Below are 15937 nucleotides of genomic sequence, written 5' to 3'. Positions count from 1 at the left end.
GTTGCCTTTCTTCCGTGTTTCAATCATGACCTTGCTGCTGCTAATGGCTCAACAGGGCTTACCATCATGAATGGGTGTGCATTCCACAGAGTCCCCCAGCACATTAAAGTGCAGGATTATTTTCAAGGATGGCATTCTTTCAGAAAGGACTAGAAGGCAATCATCTGGTGCAAGCACATACTTTTAACCTCCGGATAGTGCACAAGTAGTCTTTCACTCTGTCAGAAGGAGGACTGCAGGATCAGGTACAAAGAATTCCCCATGGAGAAACAGACAACATAAGTGATGGAAAGAGCACAATATCAAAAAAATAGAACTCGTATTTACTCATAAACAGCTGCCCTGGCTGTGGCATATCCCTTCAACTCCTTTGCGACTCCCTCCAGTTCCAAAGTTTGCAAGCAGTGCTTGGGGAAGAGAAGGGCAAGGACACTTTGGGAGTGGTGACATGCCATCAGAACCTTGGCCAGGTGGATGTCAGCCTGTACAGAAATGTCTTCCAGCAGGCCAATGGCTTGCCTCATCAGCCGGAAGTCAGGATCCAACCTCACTTGTCACTGACATGGCCCTTACGAGAGCTTCTGGCAAACATTTCCATAATCACACAACAACACACACAACACCACCAACAATGTATGTCTTCCCATGACCATGGCCCTTGAGAGTACTCAGATCCTCCAGCCATCAGGCAGGTCCATCACTGGCCCTTACCCACCCAGCTTTTTCCACTTCACATCATCTCCTTTCCCCCTCCAGCAGCTTGGCTGGGCATCCCGGGAGAGAAGCAACACAAGGAGACATCAAGATACAATGCAGCACAAACTTTAATGAGTCTGAAGAGTGAAACAAAGCAGTGCATGGTGGAAGGGACCCAGCCCAGGCTGCTACAGGGGCAGCTGACAGTCAGGCACCCCTTCACAGCAATGGGACACATGTCTTCCTCCCACACACATGGGCAGAGGCTGATGAGCAGGGCACCTCTCAGCTGGATTCAGGATCAACCCAATACACAGGACAGCAGGAGACATCAGGCACTCATGGTGCAGAGAAGAAAGCAGGAGAAGAAGATGACATCAGCTGGCTGTGTTTCCAGACAGCACAGGCTGGCACCTTGCTTGCCTCCCTCCTTTGCAGGAGGGCACAAGGGTGCTCAGCCCCTCAGGAAACCTTGGCCAGCAGCTCCGTCTACAGTCTGGCACATGGCTGGGGGCTTCCTGGTCGATGCACTCACTCGATGTCCAGACAGGCTTTAGCAGGGCAGGCACCTTCTGCCATAGTAGCGGCCACCAAGGCCAGAGAGGTTAAAGCCCCCGGAGTTGATGGGCACTCCCTCAGCACTCAGGATGCTGCCAACAGCAGCGGAGGTGGTGGATCCCACAGCGGTGTTCTGAGGGAAGGAGCTGAGGATGGGTCCGGGCAGGGTCACCACCACGGGAGATGGTTCAATAATCACACGGGAGTCCTGGCACTGCCTGAAGCAGGGCTCGTTGCAGCTGTTGGCAAGCGGAGTAGGGCCACAGGGACGGCACAGATCGTAGCAGGACATGGCTGTGGGACGGAGGTGTACCTGGGAGAGAGGGCACAGAAAGCACAGGCAGCATGTGAGAAGCAGCCTCACCGCCTGCTCGGCAAGTGAAGAGACACAGGCTAGGGAGTAGGGTCAGCCTTCACTGGGAAGAAGAGAGGTTTAGAAGCTCAATCCACATGGTTTCCCTGCAACGAAATCCCAAGACCTTCTCCCACCTCCTCCCCAGCATGGCAAGGACAGCAGAGATGCTGGGAGCAGTATCAAGGAGCAAGACTCTCAGCAAAAACTAAGGTGTGACACAGTCTCAGTTCAGGATGAAAGACAAAGAGAAAAAGGAAAAAGACAAGAAACATGCAATGGTAGTTGCAGCTCACCTTGTTGACCAAGGAGGAGAAGGCAAGAGAAGTGAATGAGGGAGCCTTCAGTTGGACTGGCTTTTATACTGGTCCACACCGCCCCAGGCGCAGAGGCACCCTTTGTGCATGTAATGTGTTGACCAACAAGCTCATCTTGCATGCAAAGCATCACAAGTAAAGAATAGGGACATTGCTTATGTTCCCTGCAACGCTGCCTTTTTATTTCCGTGTTCATGACATGCCCATTCAGCCACACAGGCTCCTTTCAAGTGACAGGATTAGATGCCATAATTTTTCCAGGAGAAATGACACGTCAGCATAGGCAAATGGTTCATCCAGTGACGAGGAGTGTCCCACCTCTCCAGGTGATGCCATCCCCTTGCCCTCCAGGGCCTCACTATAAGGACTCTCATAATGAATAAGGAATGTTTTCCTGAACCCTAAAATACAAAGCCAGACTTGAAAACCATTTTCTCTGACAAGAGTCACAATACCGATTGCATAACCTAACTCCATCTAAGTCAGCTGTAAGCTTCCCAGTCACCTTGGATACCTTGTAAGATTTTAGGCTCAGCAATTTAACAACAAGAGAAATCCATATGCTGTTTGCCTCTCCTTACCTTTACTGGAGAGCCTTCAGCAGCCTCCAATCAACAGAAGAAGGATGTCTGAGAAGCAGAGACACTCGTCTCCAACACATACCAATTCTTCTCCCCACCCCTCCAGCTCCAAAGGTCAGTGTTGGGACTGCTCGACTGTTCCTTCTTCATCCCCTAGGCTACCAAATACTTCTTCTTTGATCGTGCACACTAACTCTATAACAGGCACCGCATAAAGCTTGGAAAGCTTTCCATGAGACATCAAAACTCCTCACAAATATACACGATCTGAGAAAGTTGCCAACAACTCGCTGGAGGCAAATAGACAGGAGGATCCCTGTATCCTTTTCCCAAGCATCTCACCACACTAAGACATGCAGTTTCCCACTGGCCCGTGCTAGTCCCATGTGTAGCACCCATTGCGAAGGTCTGCCCAAAGGCTCCAATGCCCTGCTATGTCCTGCTCCCTCTGATCACATGCCATAGATGTTGCCTTCTGTCCCTGGTACGATCTTTTCACCAAGCCTTACTTCTGCTGTCAGCTGAGCAAAGCTGATGACTGTTGATGGAGCGTGCATTTCCTGAGAGCCTTTCTGCATAGCAGCACACAGGGAGGTTGCTGACAGCAGCTGTCTTCAAGAGGAGACAGGTCTTTAGCTATGGGGAAAGGCAACATAGGGGTTCTGATTTTATATGGGGCAGCACAGGATCCGCCTCTCACTCCATCTGAAGCAGGTTTGGGGGGGTACAGGGTAGAAGATCACCCAAGGAGACCTTCAGCATGTGGGAATCAGGGGTAGGCAACTTGTTCTCTCCTACATACCAGCTACATGATAACTCCATGCACAGGCAAGGTAGCTTTGCTCTCTGATGTCGGTGGTCTTGCGGTTCAGGGCACAAAGGCAGGAAGACACAATGGCTGCATCCTGGAGGGTTTCTAACTTCACTTCCTCTGGTACGCAAAGGACACAGAGGGACTTGCTTAAAGCCCTCACTTCGGTGTCACCGGCAACAGGTCATGCAAACTGCCAAGCAGTGGCTGTGCAGCTCTGCCAACATAGCTGAGTAGTTCAGAAAGGGGCCTGGGGGGCAGAAAGAGATGGTCTGCGCGCCAAGGTGAAGAGTTGCAGCTCCTTGGACATCTGTCTCACACCACACACATCTTGGAGCCATGGAAGCCATTGCAGGTGTTTACTGAGAGACACAAACTACTCTGCTGTTTAGGACGCAGGGATGTATGTGACTTTGGGAAGGCTATATCACATACAAAGGACAGTCCCCTCCAGGTGACCATTTCAGTGGCACTCCTCTCCTCTGAATCACCCCATAAACATAGGAGTCCACAACATGCCCTCAGCCATGTTATTACCAGGTTTCTCATCACCTTTTCCCTTCGAGCAGCTTGGCTGGGCATCTCAGGAGAGAAGCAACACAAGGAGACATCAAGATACAATGCAGCACAAACTTTAATGAGTCTGAAGAGTGAAACAAAGCAGTGCATGGTGGAAGGGACCCAGCCCAGGCTGCTACAGGGGCAGCTGACAGTCAGGCACCCCTTCACAGCAATGGGACACATGTCTTCCTCCCACACACATGGGCAGAGGCTGATGAGCAGGGCCCCTCTCAGCTGGATTCAGGATCAACCCAATACACAGGACAGCAGGAGACATCAGGCACTCATGGTGCAGAGAAGAAAGCAGGAGAAGAAGATGACATCAGCTGGCTGTGTTTCCAGACAGCACAGGCTGGCACCTTGCTTGCCTCCCTCCTTTGCAGGAGGGCACAAGGGTGCTCAGCCCCTCAGGAAACCTTGGCCAGCAGCTCCGTCTACAGTCTGGCACATGGCTTGGGGCTTCCTGGTCGATGCACTCACTCGATGTCCAGACAGGCTTTAGCAGGGCAGGCACCTTCTGCCGTAGTAGCGGCCACCAAGGCCAGAGAGGTTAAAGCCCCCGGAGTTGATGGGCACTCCCTCAGCACTCAGGATGCTGCCAACAGCAGCGGAGGTGGTGGATCCCACAGCGGTGTTCTGAGGGAAGGAGCTGAGGATGGGTCCGGGCAGGGTCACCACCACGGGAGATGGTTCAATAATCACACGGGAGTCCTGGCACTGCCTGAAGCAGGGCTCGTTGCAGCTGTTGGCAAGCGGAGTAGGGCCACAGGGACGGCACAGATCGTAGCAGGACATGGCTGTGGGACGGAGGTGTACCTGGGAGAGAGGGCACAGAAAGCACAGGCAGCATGTGAGAAGCAGCCTCACCGCCTGCTCGGCAAGTGAAGAGACACAGGCTAGGGAGTAGGGTCAGCCTTCACTGGGAAGAAGAGAGGTTTAGAAGCTCAATCCACATGGTTTCCCTGCAACGAAATCCCAAGACCTTCTCCCACCTCCTCCCCAGCATGGCAAGGACAGCAGAGATGCTGGGAGCAGTATCAAGGAGCAAGACTCTCAGCAAAAACTAAGGTGTGACACAGTCTCAGTTCAGGATGAAAGACAAAGAGAAAAAGGAAAAAGACAAGAAACATGCAATGGTAGTTGCAGCTCACCTTGTTGACCAAGGAGGAGAAGGCAAGAGAAGTGAATGAGGGAGCCTTCAGTTGGACTGGCTTTTATACTGGTCCACACCGCCCCAGGCGCAGAGGCACCCTTTGTGCATGTAATGTGTTGACCAACAAGCTCATCTTGCATGCAAAGCATCACAAGTAAAGAATAGGGACATTGCTTATGTTCCCTGCAACGCTGCCTTTTTATTTCCGTGTTCATGACATGCCCATTCAGCCACACAGGCTCCTTTCAAGTGACAGGATTAGATGCCATAATTTTTCCAGGAGAAATGACACGTCAGCATAGGCAAATGGTTCATCCAGTGACGAGGAGTGTCCCACCTCTCCAGGTGATGCCATCCCCTTGCCCTCCAGGGCCTCACTATAAGGACTCTCATAATGAATAAGGAATGTTTTCCTGAACCCTAAAATACAAAGCCAGACTTGAAAACCATTTTCCCTGACAAGAGTCACAATACCGATTGCATAACCTAACTCCATCTAAGTCAGCTGTAAGCTTCCCAGTCACCTTGGATACCTTGTAAGATTTTAGGCTCAGCAATTTAACAACAAGAGAAATCCATATGCTGTTTGCCTCTCCTTACCTTTACTGGAGAGCCTTCAGCAGCCTCCAATCAACAGAAGAAGGATGTCTGAGAAGCAGAGACACTCGTCTCCAACACATACCAATTCTTCTCCCCACCCCTCCAGCTCCAAAGGTCAGTGTTGGGACTGCTCGACTGTTCCTTCTTCATCCCCTAGGCTACCAAATACTTCTTCTTTGATCGTGCACACTAACTCTATAACAGGCACCGCATAAAGCTTGGAAAGCTTTCCATGAGACATCAAAACTCCTCACAAATATACACGATCTGAGAAAGTTGCCAACAACTCGCTGGAGGCAAATAGACAGGAGGATCCCTGTATCCTTTTCCCAAGCATCTCACCACACTAAGACATGCAGTTTCCCACTGGCCCGTGCTAGTCCCATGTGTAGCACCCGTTGCGAAGGTCTGCCCAAAGGCTCCAATGCCCTGCTATGTCCTGCTCCCTCTGATCACATGCCATAGATGTTGCCTTCTGTCCCTGGTACGATCTTTTCACCAAGCCTTACTTCTGCTGTCAGCTGAGCAAAGCTGATGACTGTTGATGGAGCGTGCATTTCCTGAGAGCCTTTCTGCATAGCAGCACACAGGGAGGTTGCTGACAGCAGCTGTCTTCAAGAGGAGACAGGTCTTTAGCTATGGGGAAAGGCAACATAGGGGTTCTGATTTTATATGGGGCAGCACAGGATCCGCCTCTCACTCCATCTGAAGCAGGTTTGGGGGGGTACAGGGTAGAAGATCACCCAAGGAGACCTTCAGCATGTGGGAATCAGGGGTAGGCAACTTGTTCTCTCCTACATACCAGCTACATGATAACTCCATGCACAGGCAAGGTAGCTTTGCTCTCTGATGTCGGTGGTCTTGCGGTTCAGGGCACAAAGGCAGGAAGACACAATGGCTGCATCCTGGAGGGTTTCTAACTTCACTTCCTCTGGTACGCAAAGGACAAAGAGGGACTTGCTTAAAGCCCTCACTTCGGTGTCACCGGCAACAGGTCATGCAAACTGCCAAGCAGTGGCTGTGCAGCTCTGCCAACATAGCTGAGTAGTTCAGAAAGGGGCCTGGGGGGCAGAAAGAGATGGTCTGCGCGCCAAGGTGAAGAGTTGCAGCTCCTTGGACATCTGTCTCACACCACACACATCTTGGAGCCATGGAAGCCATTGCAGGTGTTTACTGAGAGACACAAACTACTCTGCTGTTTAGGACGCAGGGATGTATGTGACTTTGGGAAGGCTATATCACATACAAAGGACAGTCCCCTCCAGGTGACCATTTCAGTGGCACTCCTCTCCTCTGAATCACCCCATAAACATAGGAGTCCACAACATGCCCTCAGCCATGTTATTACCAGGTTTCTCATCACCTTTTCCCTTCGAGCAGCTTGGCTGGGCATCTCAGGAGAGAAGCAACACAAGGAGACATCAAGATACAATGCAGCACAAACTTTAATGAGTCTGAAGAGTGAAACAAAGCAGTGCATGGTGGAAGGGACCCAGCCCAGGCTGCTACAGGGGCAGCTGACAGTCAGGCACCCCTTCACAGCAATGGGACACATGTCTTCCTCCCACACACATGGGCAGAGGCTGATGAGCAGGGCCCCTCTCAGCTGGATTCAGGATCAACCCAATACACAGGACAGCAGGAGACAACAGGCACTCATGGTGCAGAGAAGAAAGCAGGAGAAGAAGATGACATCAGCTGGCCGTGTTTCCAGACAGCACAGGCTGGCACCTTGCTTGCCTCCCTCCTTTGCAGGAGGGCACAAGGGTGCTCAACCCCTCTGGAAACTCTGGCCAGCAGCTCCGTCTTCAGTCTGGCACATGGCTTGGGGCTTCCTGGTCGATGCACTCACTCGATGTCCAGACAGGCTTTAGCAGGGCAGGCACTTTCTGCCGTAGTAGCGGCCACCAAGGCCAGAGAGGTTAAAGCCCCCGGAGTTGATGGGCACTCCCTCAGCACTCAGGATGCTGCCAACAGCAGCGGAGGTGGTGGATCCCACAGCGGTGTTCTGAGGGAAGGAGCTGAGGATGGGTCCGGGCAGGGTCACCACCACGGGAGATGGTTCAATAATCACACGGGAGTCCTGGCACTGCCTGAAGCAGGGCTCGTTGCAGCTGTTGGCAAGCGGGGTTGGGCCACAGGGACGGCACAGATCGTAGCAGGACATGGCTGTGGGAAGGAGGTGTACCTGGGAGAGAGGGCACAGAAAGCACAGGCAGCATGTGAGGAGCAGCCTCACCGCCTGCTCGGCAAGAGAAAAGGCACAGACTAGGGAGCAGGGATAGACGGCAGAGGGAGGAAGGGAGATTATAGAGCCCTGATCCCCAGGTTTTCCCTGCACAGAAAGACCAAGATCTTCTCCCACCTCCCACCGTGGTGGCAAGGAACAGAAGCTACACTGAGGGCAGAAGAGAAAGAGAAGAACAGAAAAGAGAAACAGATGATGGCATTTGCCACTCACCTTGTAGACCAAGGAGGAGAAGGCAAGAGAAGCTGATGCGGGAGCCTGCAGTTCATCTGGCTTTTATACTGGTCTAGACAGCCCCAGGCCCAGGGAGAACCTTTGCACACAGAATGTGTTTACCAACAAGCTCATCCTGCATGCAAAGCATCACAATTAAAGAAATCAGGGCATTGCTTATGCTCCTGCAATGCTACCTTTGCATTTCCCTGTTTATGACATGATCATTCAGCCACACAAGCTCCTTTCTAGTGACAGGATTAGAAGCAATAATATTTCCAGGAGAATTTAGAACAAAAATCAGGCAGATATTTCAGCTGACTGGGTGGAGTGGTGTCATTTTCAGGTGATGTCAGCATCTTCAGTTCCTGAGGCATGCTTTTAGCCCAGTTGTAGCAAATGCAGCTTTTTTCATTACAAACCTAGGAATACAGAGCAGACACTCTTTACCTGCGGGTTGGCCAATTCCATTGCTCTCTGTGCCTCCAAGGCCATTTAAGCATTCTTAGGCACCGTTTTTTCATCAGGGAGGCTATGCTGTTGAATTTTTCAAACTGTTTTGGTATCTTGCATTGCCCTTCAAACCAACTAACCTGTTTGTTTTGCCTTCTCACCTCTTTCACCATTGCCTCGAGCATCCCAACAACCAGAATAAGAATGTTGCAGAAAGAATGACATTGCCTTCTCACAAGTAAACAGTAAACAGCTGCTGCTGTTCTCTTGCAGAAACCACTCCCTAACAAGAACTTCTTCGGGCTTCTAAAGTCTACTTTCTTCCATTCCCCATTGGTCTGTGCCTCAGCTTCTGCTTTGGACCTACATACTGACAGGACAGCACAAGTCGCGGCTCAACAAGATTTCCATGCAACACACAACTCTCCCCAGCAGCAAGGCAGGGCTGGCAGTGCCAGCAAGCACAGCCTGGGGAGCAGCAGGTGTCAGGATCTCCCCAGAGATGCATGCCAAGGCAAGGACTCCATGCTCTGCACTGCATTTCCTGGGGCAGGAGAGGAGCTGAATGTCCCCAGGAGGAATGACAGCCCTGCTTGGGGAACCACCTGTACTCCCAGCTACTCCAGCTGGGCCCTCATTGCAAAGGGTGGACATAACATCTTCCCGAGTTAGGCTGTTACTCCACCAGGGACAAGCAACTCTCTAATCACAGAGGCCCAGGCCAAATTCCTCATGTAAGATGTTGAAGAGAGCTTAGAAGACGCACTCTGTTAACCTCATGAGGACATCAAAGGTCCATCCAAACAGAAACCTTCTCTGGGATCACCAAGAGCCACCTGCACCCCACAGGCTGCCACCCAGCACATGAGCATGATTACAAGGCCAGGAGGGCAGCAGACTCACCAGCAGTGACCCCATTGCATGGTACCTGAGCAAGGAAAATGCCGAGACAGCAAATGCTGCAGCCCAGAGTGCAGCTCAGTCATTACGCTCATGGGGATGAAGCAGGACGGACATCAAGCAGGGCAGTCAGTCCACAAGGCAGGAACAGATCCCATGGTGGTGCCCTGGGACAACAGAGCTCACTGATTCCTGACCAGAGCCAGAAGGACCAGACAGACCCAAGCAGAGCCTGGGAATTCAGCACACAAATTAAGGCCACAGACCAAGGGGCCCCATCACCAGTCAGGAGCAAACCTGCAAAAGAACAGGAAGCTTACACTCCTGCCACAGGACTGAAACCTGGGATGAGGGCTCAGGAAAGAGCTTAAATAGAGCCCTGGGTCAAAGGGAAGAGGGAAGAGTGAGAGACCCCAGGTGAGGCTGCTCAGGGCCATTGGGTCTGTTGTTACATATCTCTGCCATGCAAGCAGAGGAAATCTCCTGTGCACCTGGCACAGAGGACACCACCTCCATCTAGAACAACACAGAGGAGGAAGAAACTGTTCCATCATGCAGAGGAGCTTAATTTCACTTTATGTGTGTAAAAATCTATCTTTTGTTGTAAGAGTCCTTTCAGTCACATCCCTGCTCCAGAAACTCCAAAGGCAGAGTCTCCTACCGGGCCCTGGTACTCCTACAGTCAGCACCTATGGCAATGGTCTGCCCAAATGCTCCACTGTGCCCTCGCAAACCCTCAAGCAAATTCCTCCTTTGGGAGGAAGAAAGGAGCACTTAGATTCACAGGAGGCATTTATCTAAGCAAATATGCATGCAGAAGAAATCCCCTTGTTGTCTGCAACACAGTAGTCCTGCAGATAGTGGAAGGGTTTCTACCAAACATGAAAGAGTTTTCATCACCCTCAAACCATGCTGCACCCTAGTTTTCTGTCCATGGCAAAGAAGCCATTTCCTACTATCTTGCCATCCTCCGTGACTCAGCCCCCCATATTGAGGGTCTATGTAAAGGCTCAAGCAACCTGCTTCCTCAGAGCACGTACTGAATATGTTGCCTTTCTTCCGTGTTTCAATCATGACCTTGCTGCTGCTAATGGCTCAACAGGGCTTACCATCATGAATGGGTGTGTGTTCCACAGGGTCCCCCAGCACATTAAAGTGCAGGATTATTTTCAAGGATGGCATTCTTTCAGAAAGGACTAGAAGGTAATCATCTGGTGCAAGCACATACTTTTAACCTCCGGATAGTGCACAAGTAGTCTTTCACTCTGTCAGAAGGAGGACTGCAGGATCAGGTACAAAGAATTCCCCATGGAGAAACAGACAACATAAGTGATGGAAAGAGCACAATATCAAAAAAATAGAACTCGTATTTACTCATAAACAGCTGCCCTGGCTGTGGCATATCCCTTCAACTCCTTTGCGACTCCCTCCAGTTCCAAAGTTTGCAAGCAGTGCTTGGGGAAGAGAAGGGCAAGGACACTTTGTGAGTGGTGACATGCCATCAGAACCTTGGCCAGGTGGTTGTCAGCCTGTACAGAAATGTCTTCCAGCAGGCCAATGGCTTGCCTCATCAGCCGGAAGTCAGGATCCAACCTCACTTGTCACTGACATGGCCCTTACCGGAGCTTCTGGCAAACATTTCCATAATCACACAACAACACACACAAAACCACCAACAATGTATGTCTTCCCATGACCATGGCCCTTGAGAGTACTCAGATCCTCCAGCCATCAGGCAGGTCCATCACTGGCCCTTACCCACCCAGCTTTTTCCACTTCACATCATCCCCTTTCCCCCTCCAGCAGCTTGGCTGGGCATCCCGGGAGAGAAGCAACACAAGGAGACATCAAGATACAATGCAGCACAAACTTTAATGAGTCTGAAGAGTGAAACAAAGCAGTGCATGGTGGAAGGGACCCAGCCCAGGCTGCTACAGGGGCAGCTGACACACAGGCACCCCTTCACAGCAATGGGACACATGTCTTCCTCCCACACACATGGGCAGAGGCTGATGAGCAGGGCCCCTCTCAGCTGGATTCAGGATCAACCCAATACACAGGACAGCAGGAGACAACAGGCACTCATGGTGCAGAGAAGAAAGCAGGAGAAGAAGATAACATCAGCTGGCCGTGTTTCCAGACAGCACAGGCTGGCACCTTGCTTGCCTCCCTCCTTTGCAGGAGGGCACAAGGGTGCTCAACCCCTCTGGAAACCCTGGCCAGTAGCTCCGTCTTCAGTCTGGCACATGGCTTGGGGCTTCCTGGTCGATGCACTCACTCGATGTCCAGACAGGCTTTAGCAGGGCAGGCACCTTCTGCCGTAGTAGCGGCCACCAAGGCCAGAGAGGTTAAAGCCCCCGGAGTTGATGGGCACTCCCTCAGCACTCAGGATGCTGCCAACAGCAGCGGAGGTGGTGGATCCCACAGCGGTGTTCTGAGGGAAGGAGCTGAGGATGGGTCCGGGCAGGGTCACCACCACGGGAGATGGTTCAATAATCACACGGGAGTCCTGGCACTGCCTGAAGCAGGGCTCGTTGCAGCTGTTGGCAAGCGGAGTAGGGCCACAGGGACGGCACAGATCGTAGCAGGACATGGCTGTGGGACGGAGGTGTACCTGGGAGAGAGGGCACAGAAAGCACAAGCAGCACGTGAGAAGCAGCCTCACCGCCTGCTCGGCAAGTGAAGAGACACAGGCTAGGGAGTAGGGTCAGCCTTCACTGGGAAGAAGAGAGGTTTAGAAGCTCAATCCACATGGTTTCCCTGCAACGAAATCCCAAGACCTTCTCCCACCTCCTCCCCAGCATGGCAAGGACAGCAGAGATGCTGGGAGCAGTATCAAGGAGCAAGACTCTCAGCAAAAACTAAGGTGTGACACAGTCTCAGTTCAGGATGAAAGACAAGGAGAAAAAGGAAAAAGACAAGAAACATGCAATGGTAGTTGTAGCTCACCTTGTTGACCAAGGAGGAGAAGGCAAGAGAAGTGAATGAGGGAGCCTTCAGTTGGACTGGCTTTTATACTGGTCCACACCGCCCCAGGCGCAGAGGCACCCTTTGTGCATGTAATGTGTTGACCAACAAGCTCATCTTGCATGCAAAGCATCACAAGTAAAGAATAGGGACATTGCTTATGTTCCCTGCAACGCTGCCTTTTTATTTCCGTGTTCATGACATGCCCATTCAGCCACACAGGCTCCTTTCAAGTGACAGGATTAGATGCCATAATTTTTCCAGGAGAAATGACACGTCAGCATAGGCAAATGGTTCATCCAGTGACGAGGAGTGTCCCACCTCTCCAGGTGATGCCATCCCCTTGCCCTCCAGGGCCTCACTATAAGGACTCTCATAATGAATAAGGAATGTTTTCCTGAACCCTAAAATACAAAGCCAGACTTGAAAACCATTTTCTCTGACAAGAGTCACAATACCGATTGCATAACCTAACTCCATCTAAGTCAGCTGTAAGCTTCCCAGTCACCTTGGATACCTTGTAAGATTTTAGGCTCAGCAATTTAACAACAAGAGAAATCCATATGCTGTTTGCCTCTCCTTACCTTTACTGGAGAGCCTTCAGCAGCCTCCAATCAACAGAAGAAGGATGTCTGAGAAGCAGAGACACTCGTCTCCAACACATACCAATTCTTCTCCCCACCCCTCCAGCTCCAAAGGTCAGTGTTGGGACTGCTCGACTGTTCCTTCTTCATCCCCTAGGCTACCAAATACTTCTTCTTTGATCGTACACACTAACTCTATAACAGGCACCGCATAAAGCTTGGAAAGCTTTCCATGAGACATCAAAACTCCTCACAAATATACACGATCTGAGAAAGTTGCCAACAACTCGCTGGAGGCAAATAGACAGGAGGATCCCTGTATCCTTTTCCCAAGCATCTCACCACACTAAGACATGCAGTTTCCCACTGGCCCGTGCTAGTCCCATGTGTAGCACCCGTTGCGAAGGTCTGCCCAAAGGCTCCAATGCCCTGCTATGTCCTGCTCCCTCTGATCACATGCCATAGATGTTGCCTTCTGTCCCTGGTACGATCTTTTCACCAAGCCTTACTTCTGCTGTCAGCTGAGCAAAGCTGATGACTGTTGATGGAGCGTGCATTTCCTGAGAGCCTTTCTGCATAGCAGCACACAGGGAGGTTGCTGACAGCAGCTGTCTTCAAGAGGAGACAGGTCTTTAGCTATGGGGAAAGGCAACATAGGGGTTCTGATTTTATATGGGGCAGCACAGGATCCGCCTCTCACTCCATCTGAAGCAGGTTTGGGGGGGTACAGGGTAGAAAATCACCCAAGGAGACCTTCAGCATGTGGGAATCAGGGGCAGGCAGCTTGTTCTCTCCTACATACCAGCTACATGATAACTCCATGCACAGGCAAGGTAGCTTTGCTCCCTGATGTCGGTGGTCTTGCGGTTCAGGGCACAAAGGCAGGAAGACACAATGGCTGCATCCTGGAGGGTTTCTAACTTCACTTCCTCTGGTACGCAAAGGACACAGAGGGACTTGCTTAAAGCCCTCACTTCGGTGTCACCGGCAACAGGTCATGCAAACTGCCAAGCAGTGGCTGTGCAGCTCTGCCAACATAGCAGAGTAGTTCAGAAAGGGGCCTGGGGGGCAGAAAGAGATGGTCTGCACGCCAAGGTGAAGAGTTGCAACTCCTTGGACATCTGTCTCACACCACACACATCTTGGAGCCATGGAAGCCATTGCAGGTGTTTACTGAGAGACACAAACTAGTCTGCTGTTTAGGACGCAGGGATATATGTGACTTTGGGAAGGCTATATCACATATAAAGGACAGTCCCCTCCAGGTGACCATTTCAGTGGCACTCCTCTCCTCTGAATCACCCCATAAACATAGGAGTCCACAACATGCCCTCAGCCATGTTATTACCAGGTTTCTCATCACCTTTTCCCCTCGAGCAGCTTGGCTGGGCATCCCAGGCGAGGAGCAACACAAGGAGACATCAAGATACAATGCAGCACAAACTTTAATGAGTCTGAAGAGTGAAACAAAGCAGTGCATGGTGGAAGGGACCCAGCCCAGGCTGCTACAGGGGCAGCTGACACACAGGCACCCCTTCACAGCAATGGGACACGTGTCTTCCTCCCACACACATGGGCAGAGGGTGATGAGCAGGGCCCCTCTCAGCTGGATTCAGGATCAACCCAATACACAGGACAGCAGGAGACATCAGGCACTCATGGTGCAGAGAAGAAAGCAGGAGAAGAAGATGACATCAGCTGGCCGTGTTTCCAGACAGCACAGGCTGGCACCTTGCTTGCCTCCCTCCTTTGCAGGAGGGCACAAGGGTGCTCAACCCCTCTGGAAACTCTGGCCAGCAGCTCCGTCTTCAGTCTGGCACATGGCTTGGGGCTTCCTGGTCGATGCACTCACTCGATGTCCAGACAGGCTTTAGCAGGGCAGGCACTTTCTGCCGTAGTAGCGGCCACCAAGGCCAGAGAGGTTAAAGCCCCCGGAGTTGATGGGCACTCCCTCAGCACTCAGGATGCTGCCAACAGCAGCGGAGGTGGTGGATCCCACAGCGGTGTTCTGAGGGAAGGAGCTGAGGATGGGTCCGGGCAGGGTCACCACCACGGGAGATGGTTCAATAATCACACGGGAGTCCTGGCACTGCCTGAAGCAGGGCTCGTTGCAGCTGTTGGCAAGCGGGGTTGGGCCACAGGGACGGCACAGATCGTAGCAGGACATGGCTGTGGGATGGAGGTGTACCTGGGAGAGAGGGCACAGAAAGCACAAGCAGCATGTGAGGTGCAGCCTCACTGCCTGCTCAGCAAGCGAATTGGCACAGGCTAGGGAGCAGGGTCAGCCTTCACTGGGAAGAAGAGAGAATTAGAAGCCCCAGCCGCATAGTTTCCCTGCTAAGTAATCCCAAGACCTTCTCGCACCATCTCCCCAGCATGACAAGGACAGCAAAGATGCTGGGAGAAGTATCAAGGAGCAAAACTCTCAGCAAAAGCTAAGGTAGATACAGTCTCAGTTCAGGATGAAAGACAAAGAGAAAAAGGAAAAAGACAAGAAACATGCAATGGTAGTTGCAGCTCACCTTGTTGACCAAGGAGGAGAATGCAGGAGAAGTGAATGAGGGAGCCTTCAGTTGGACTGGCTTTTATACTGGTCCACACCGCTCCAGGTCCAGAGGCATCCTTTGTGCATGTAATGTGTTGACCAACAAGCTCATTTTGCATGCAAAGCATGACAAAGCAATTGATGTATTTATTTGTGCCCTTCAACTCTGCCTTTGCATTTCCCTGTTCATGACATGCCCATTCAGCCACACAGGCTCCTTTCAAGTGACAGGATTAGAGGCTAACGTATATCCAGGGGAAATGACACGTCAGCGTATCCAGATGATGCAGCCAGTGATGAGGACTGTTCTGCCTCACCAAGTGATGCCAGCCTCTTGCCCTCCAGCGCCTCACTTTAATGTATTTCTTGATGAATGAAACAGGTCTCCTCACAAGCCT

At 51.6% G+C, this 15937-nt stretch overlaps 4 protein-coding genes and 1 pseudogene across 7 annotated transcripts; all 5 read right to left on the bottom strand.

The window, feature by feature from the left end:
- Nucleotides 1-1249: 1249 nt before the first annotated feature.
- LOC142364992 (feather beta keratin-like) lies at nt 1250-2053 on the bottom strand. Of its 2 annotated transcripts, XM_075445326.1 has the most exons (3): nt 2047-2053; nt 1908-1947; nt 1250-1571 (listed from the first exon to the last, which is right to left on the bottom strand). In XM_075445326.1, exons 1-3 carry the CDS (start codon nt 2051-2053, stop codon nt 1250-1252), a joined length of 369 nt encoding a protein of 122 aa, XP_075301441.1. The 2 variants fall into 2 exon arrangements, with proteins under 2 accessions (XP_075301441.1, XP_075301440.1); XM_075445325.1 differs by having other exon boundaries at nt 1250-1567; nt 1880-2053.
- A 2321-nt stretch (nt 2054-4374) lies between these two features.
- LOC142364982 (feather beta keratin-like) lies at nt 4375-5178 on the bottom strand. 2 transcript variants are annotated; one of them, XM_075445299.1, is made up of 3 exons: nt 5172-5178; nt 5033-5072; nt 4375-4696 (listed from the first exon to the last, which is right to left on the bottom strand). In XM_075445299.1, the coding sequence occupies exons 1-3, from the start codon at nt 5176-5178 to the stop codon at nt 4375-4377; spliced, it is 369 nt and encodes a 122-aa protein (XP_075301414.1). The 2 variants fall into 2 exon arrangements, with proteins under 2 accessions (XP_075301414.1, XP_075301413.1); XM_075445298.1 differs by having other exon boundaries at nt 4375-4692; nt 5005-5178.
- Nucleotides 5179-7499: 2321 nt separating this feature from the next.
- On the bottom strand, nt 7500-8241 carry LOC142364879 (feather beta keratin-like; annotated as a pseudogene).
- A 3498-nt stretch (nt 8242-11739) lies between these two features.
- On the bottom strand, nt 11740-12543 carry LOC142364981 (feather beta keratin-like). Of its 2 annotated transcripts, XM_075445297.1 has the most exons (3): nt 12537-12543; nt 12398-12437; nt 11740-12061 (listed from the first exon to the last, which is right to left on the bottom strand). In XM_075445297.1, the coding sequence occupies exons 1-3, from the start codon at nt 12541-12543 to the stop codon at nt 11740-11742; spliced, it is 369 nt and encodes a 122-aa protein (XP_075301412.1). The 2 variants fall into 2 exon arrangements, with proteins under 2 accessions (XP_075301412.1, XP_075301411.1); XM_075445296.1 differs by having other exon boundaries at nt 11740-12057; nt 12370-12543.
- Nucleotides 12544-14864: 2321 nt separating this feature from the next.
- LOC142364878 (feather beta keratin-like) lies at nt 14865-15667 on the bottom strand. Its single transcript, XM_075445026.1, has 2 exons — nt 15494-15667; nt 14865-15182 (listed from the first exon to the last, which is right to left on the bottom strand). Exons 1-2 carry the CDS (start codon nt 15665-15667, stop codon nt 14865-14867), a joined length of 492 nt encoding a protein of 163 aa, XP_075301141.1.
- Between the last annotated feature and the right edge of the window lie 270 nt (nt 15668-15937).

The sequence above is a fragment of the Opisthocomus hoazin genome, chromosome 30 (genome assembly GCF_030867145.1).
Source record: "Opisthocomus hoazin isolate bOpiHoa1 chromosome 30, bOpiHoa1.hap1, whole genome shotgun sequence".
NCBI classification, from domain to species: Eukaryota; Metazoa; Chordata; class Aves; order Opisthocomiformes; family Opisthocomidae; genus Opisthocomus; species Opisthocomus hoazin.
Note: the sequence above shows the minus strand (reverse complement) of the source record. Positions and strands in the feature narration are given on the sequence as shown.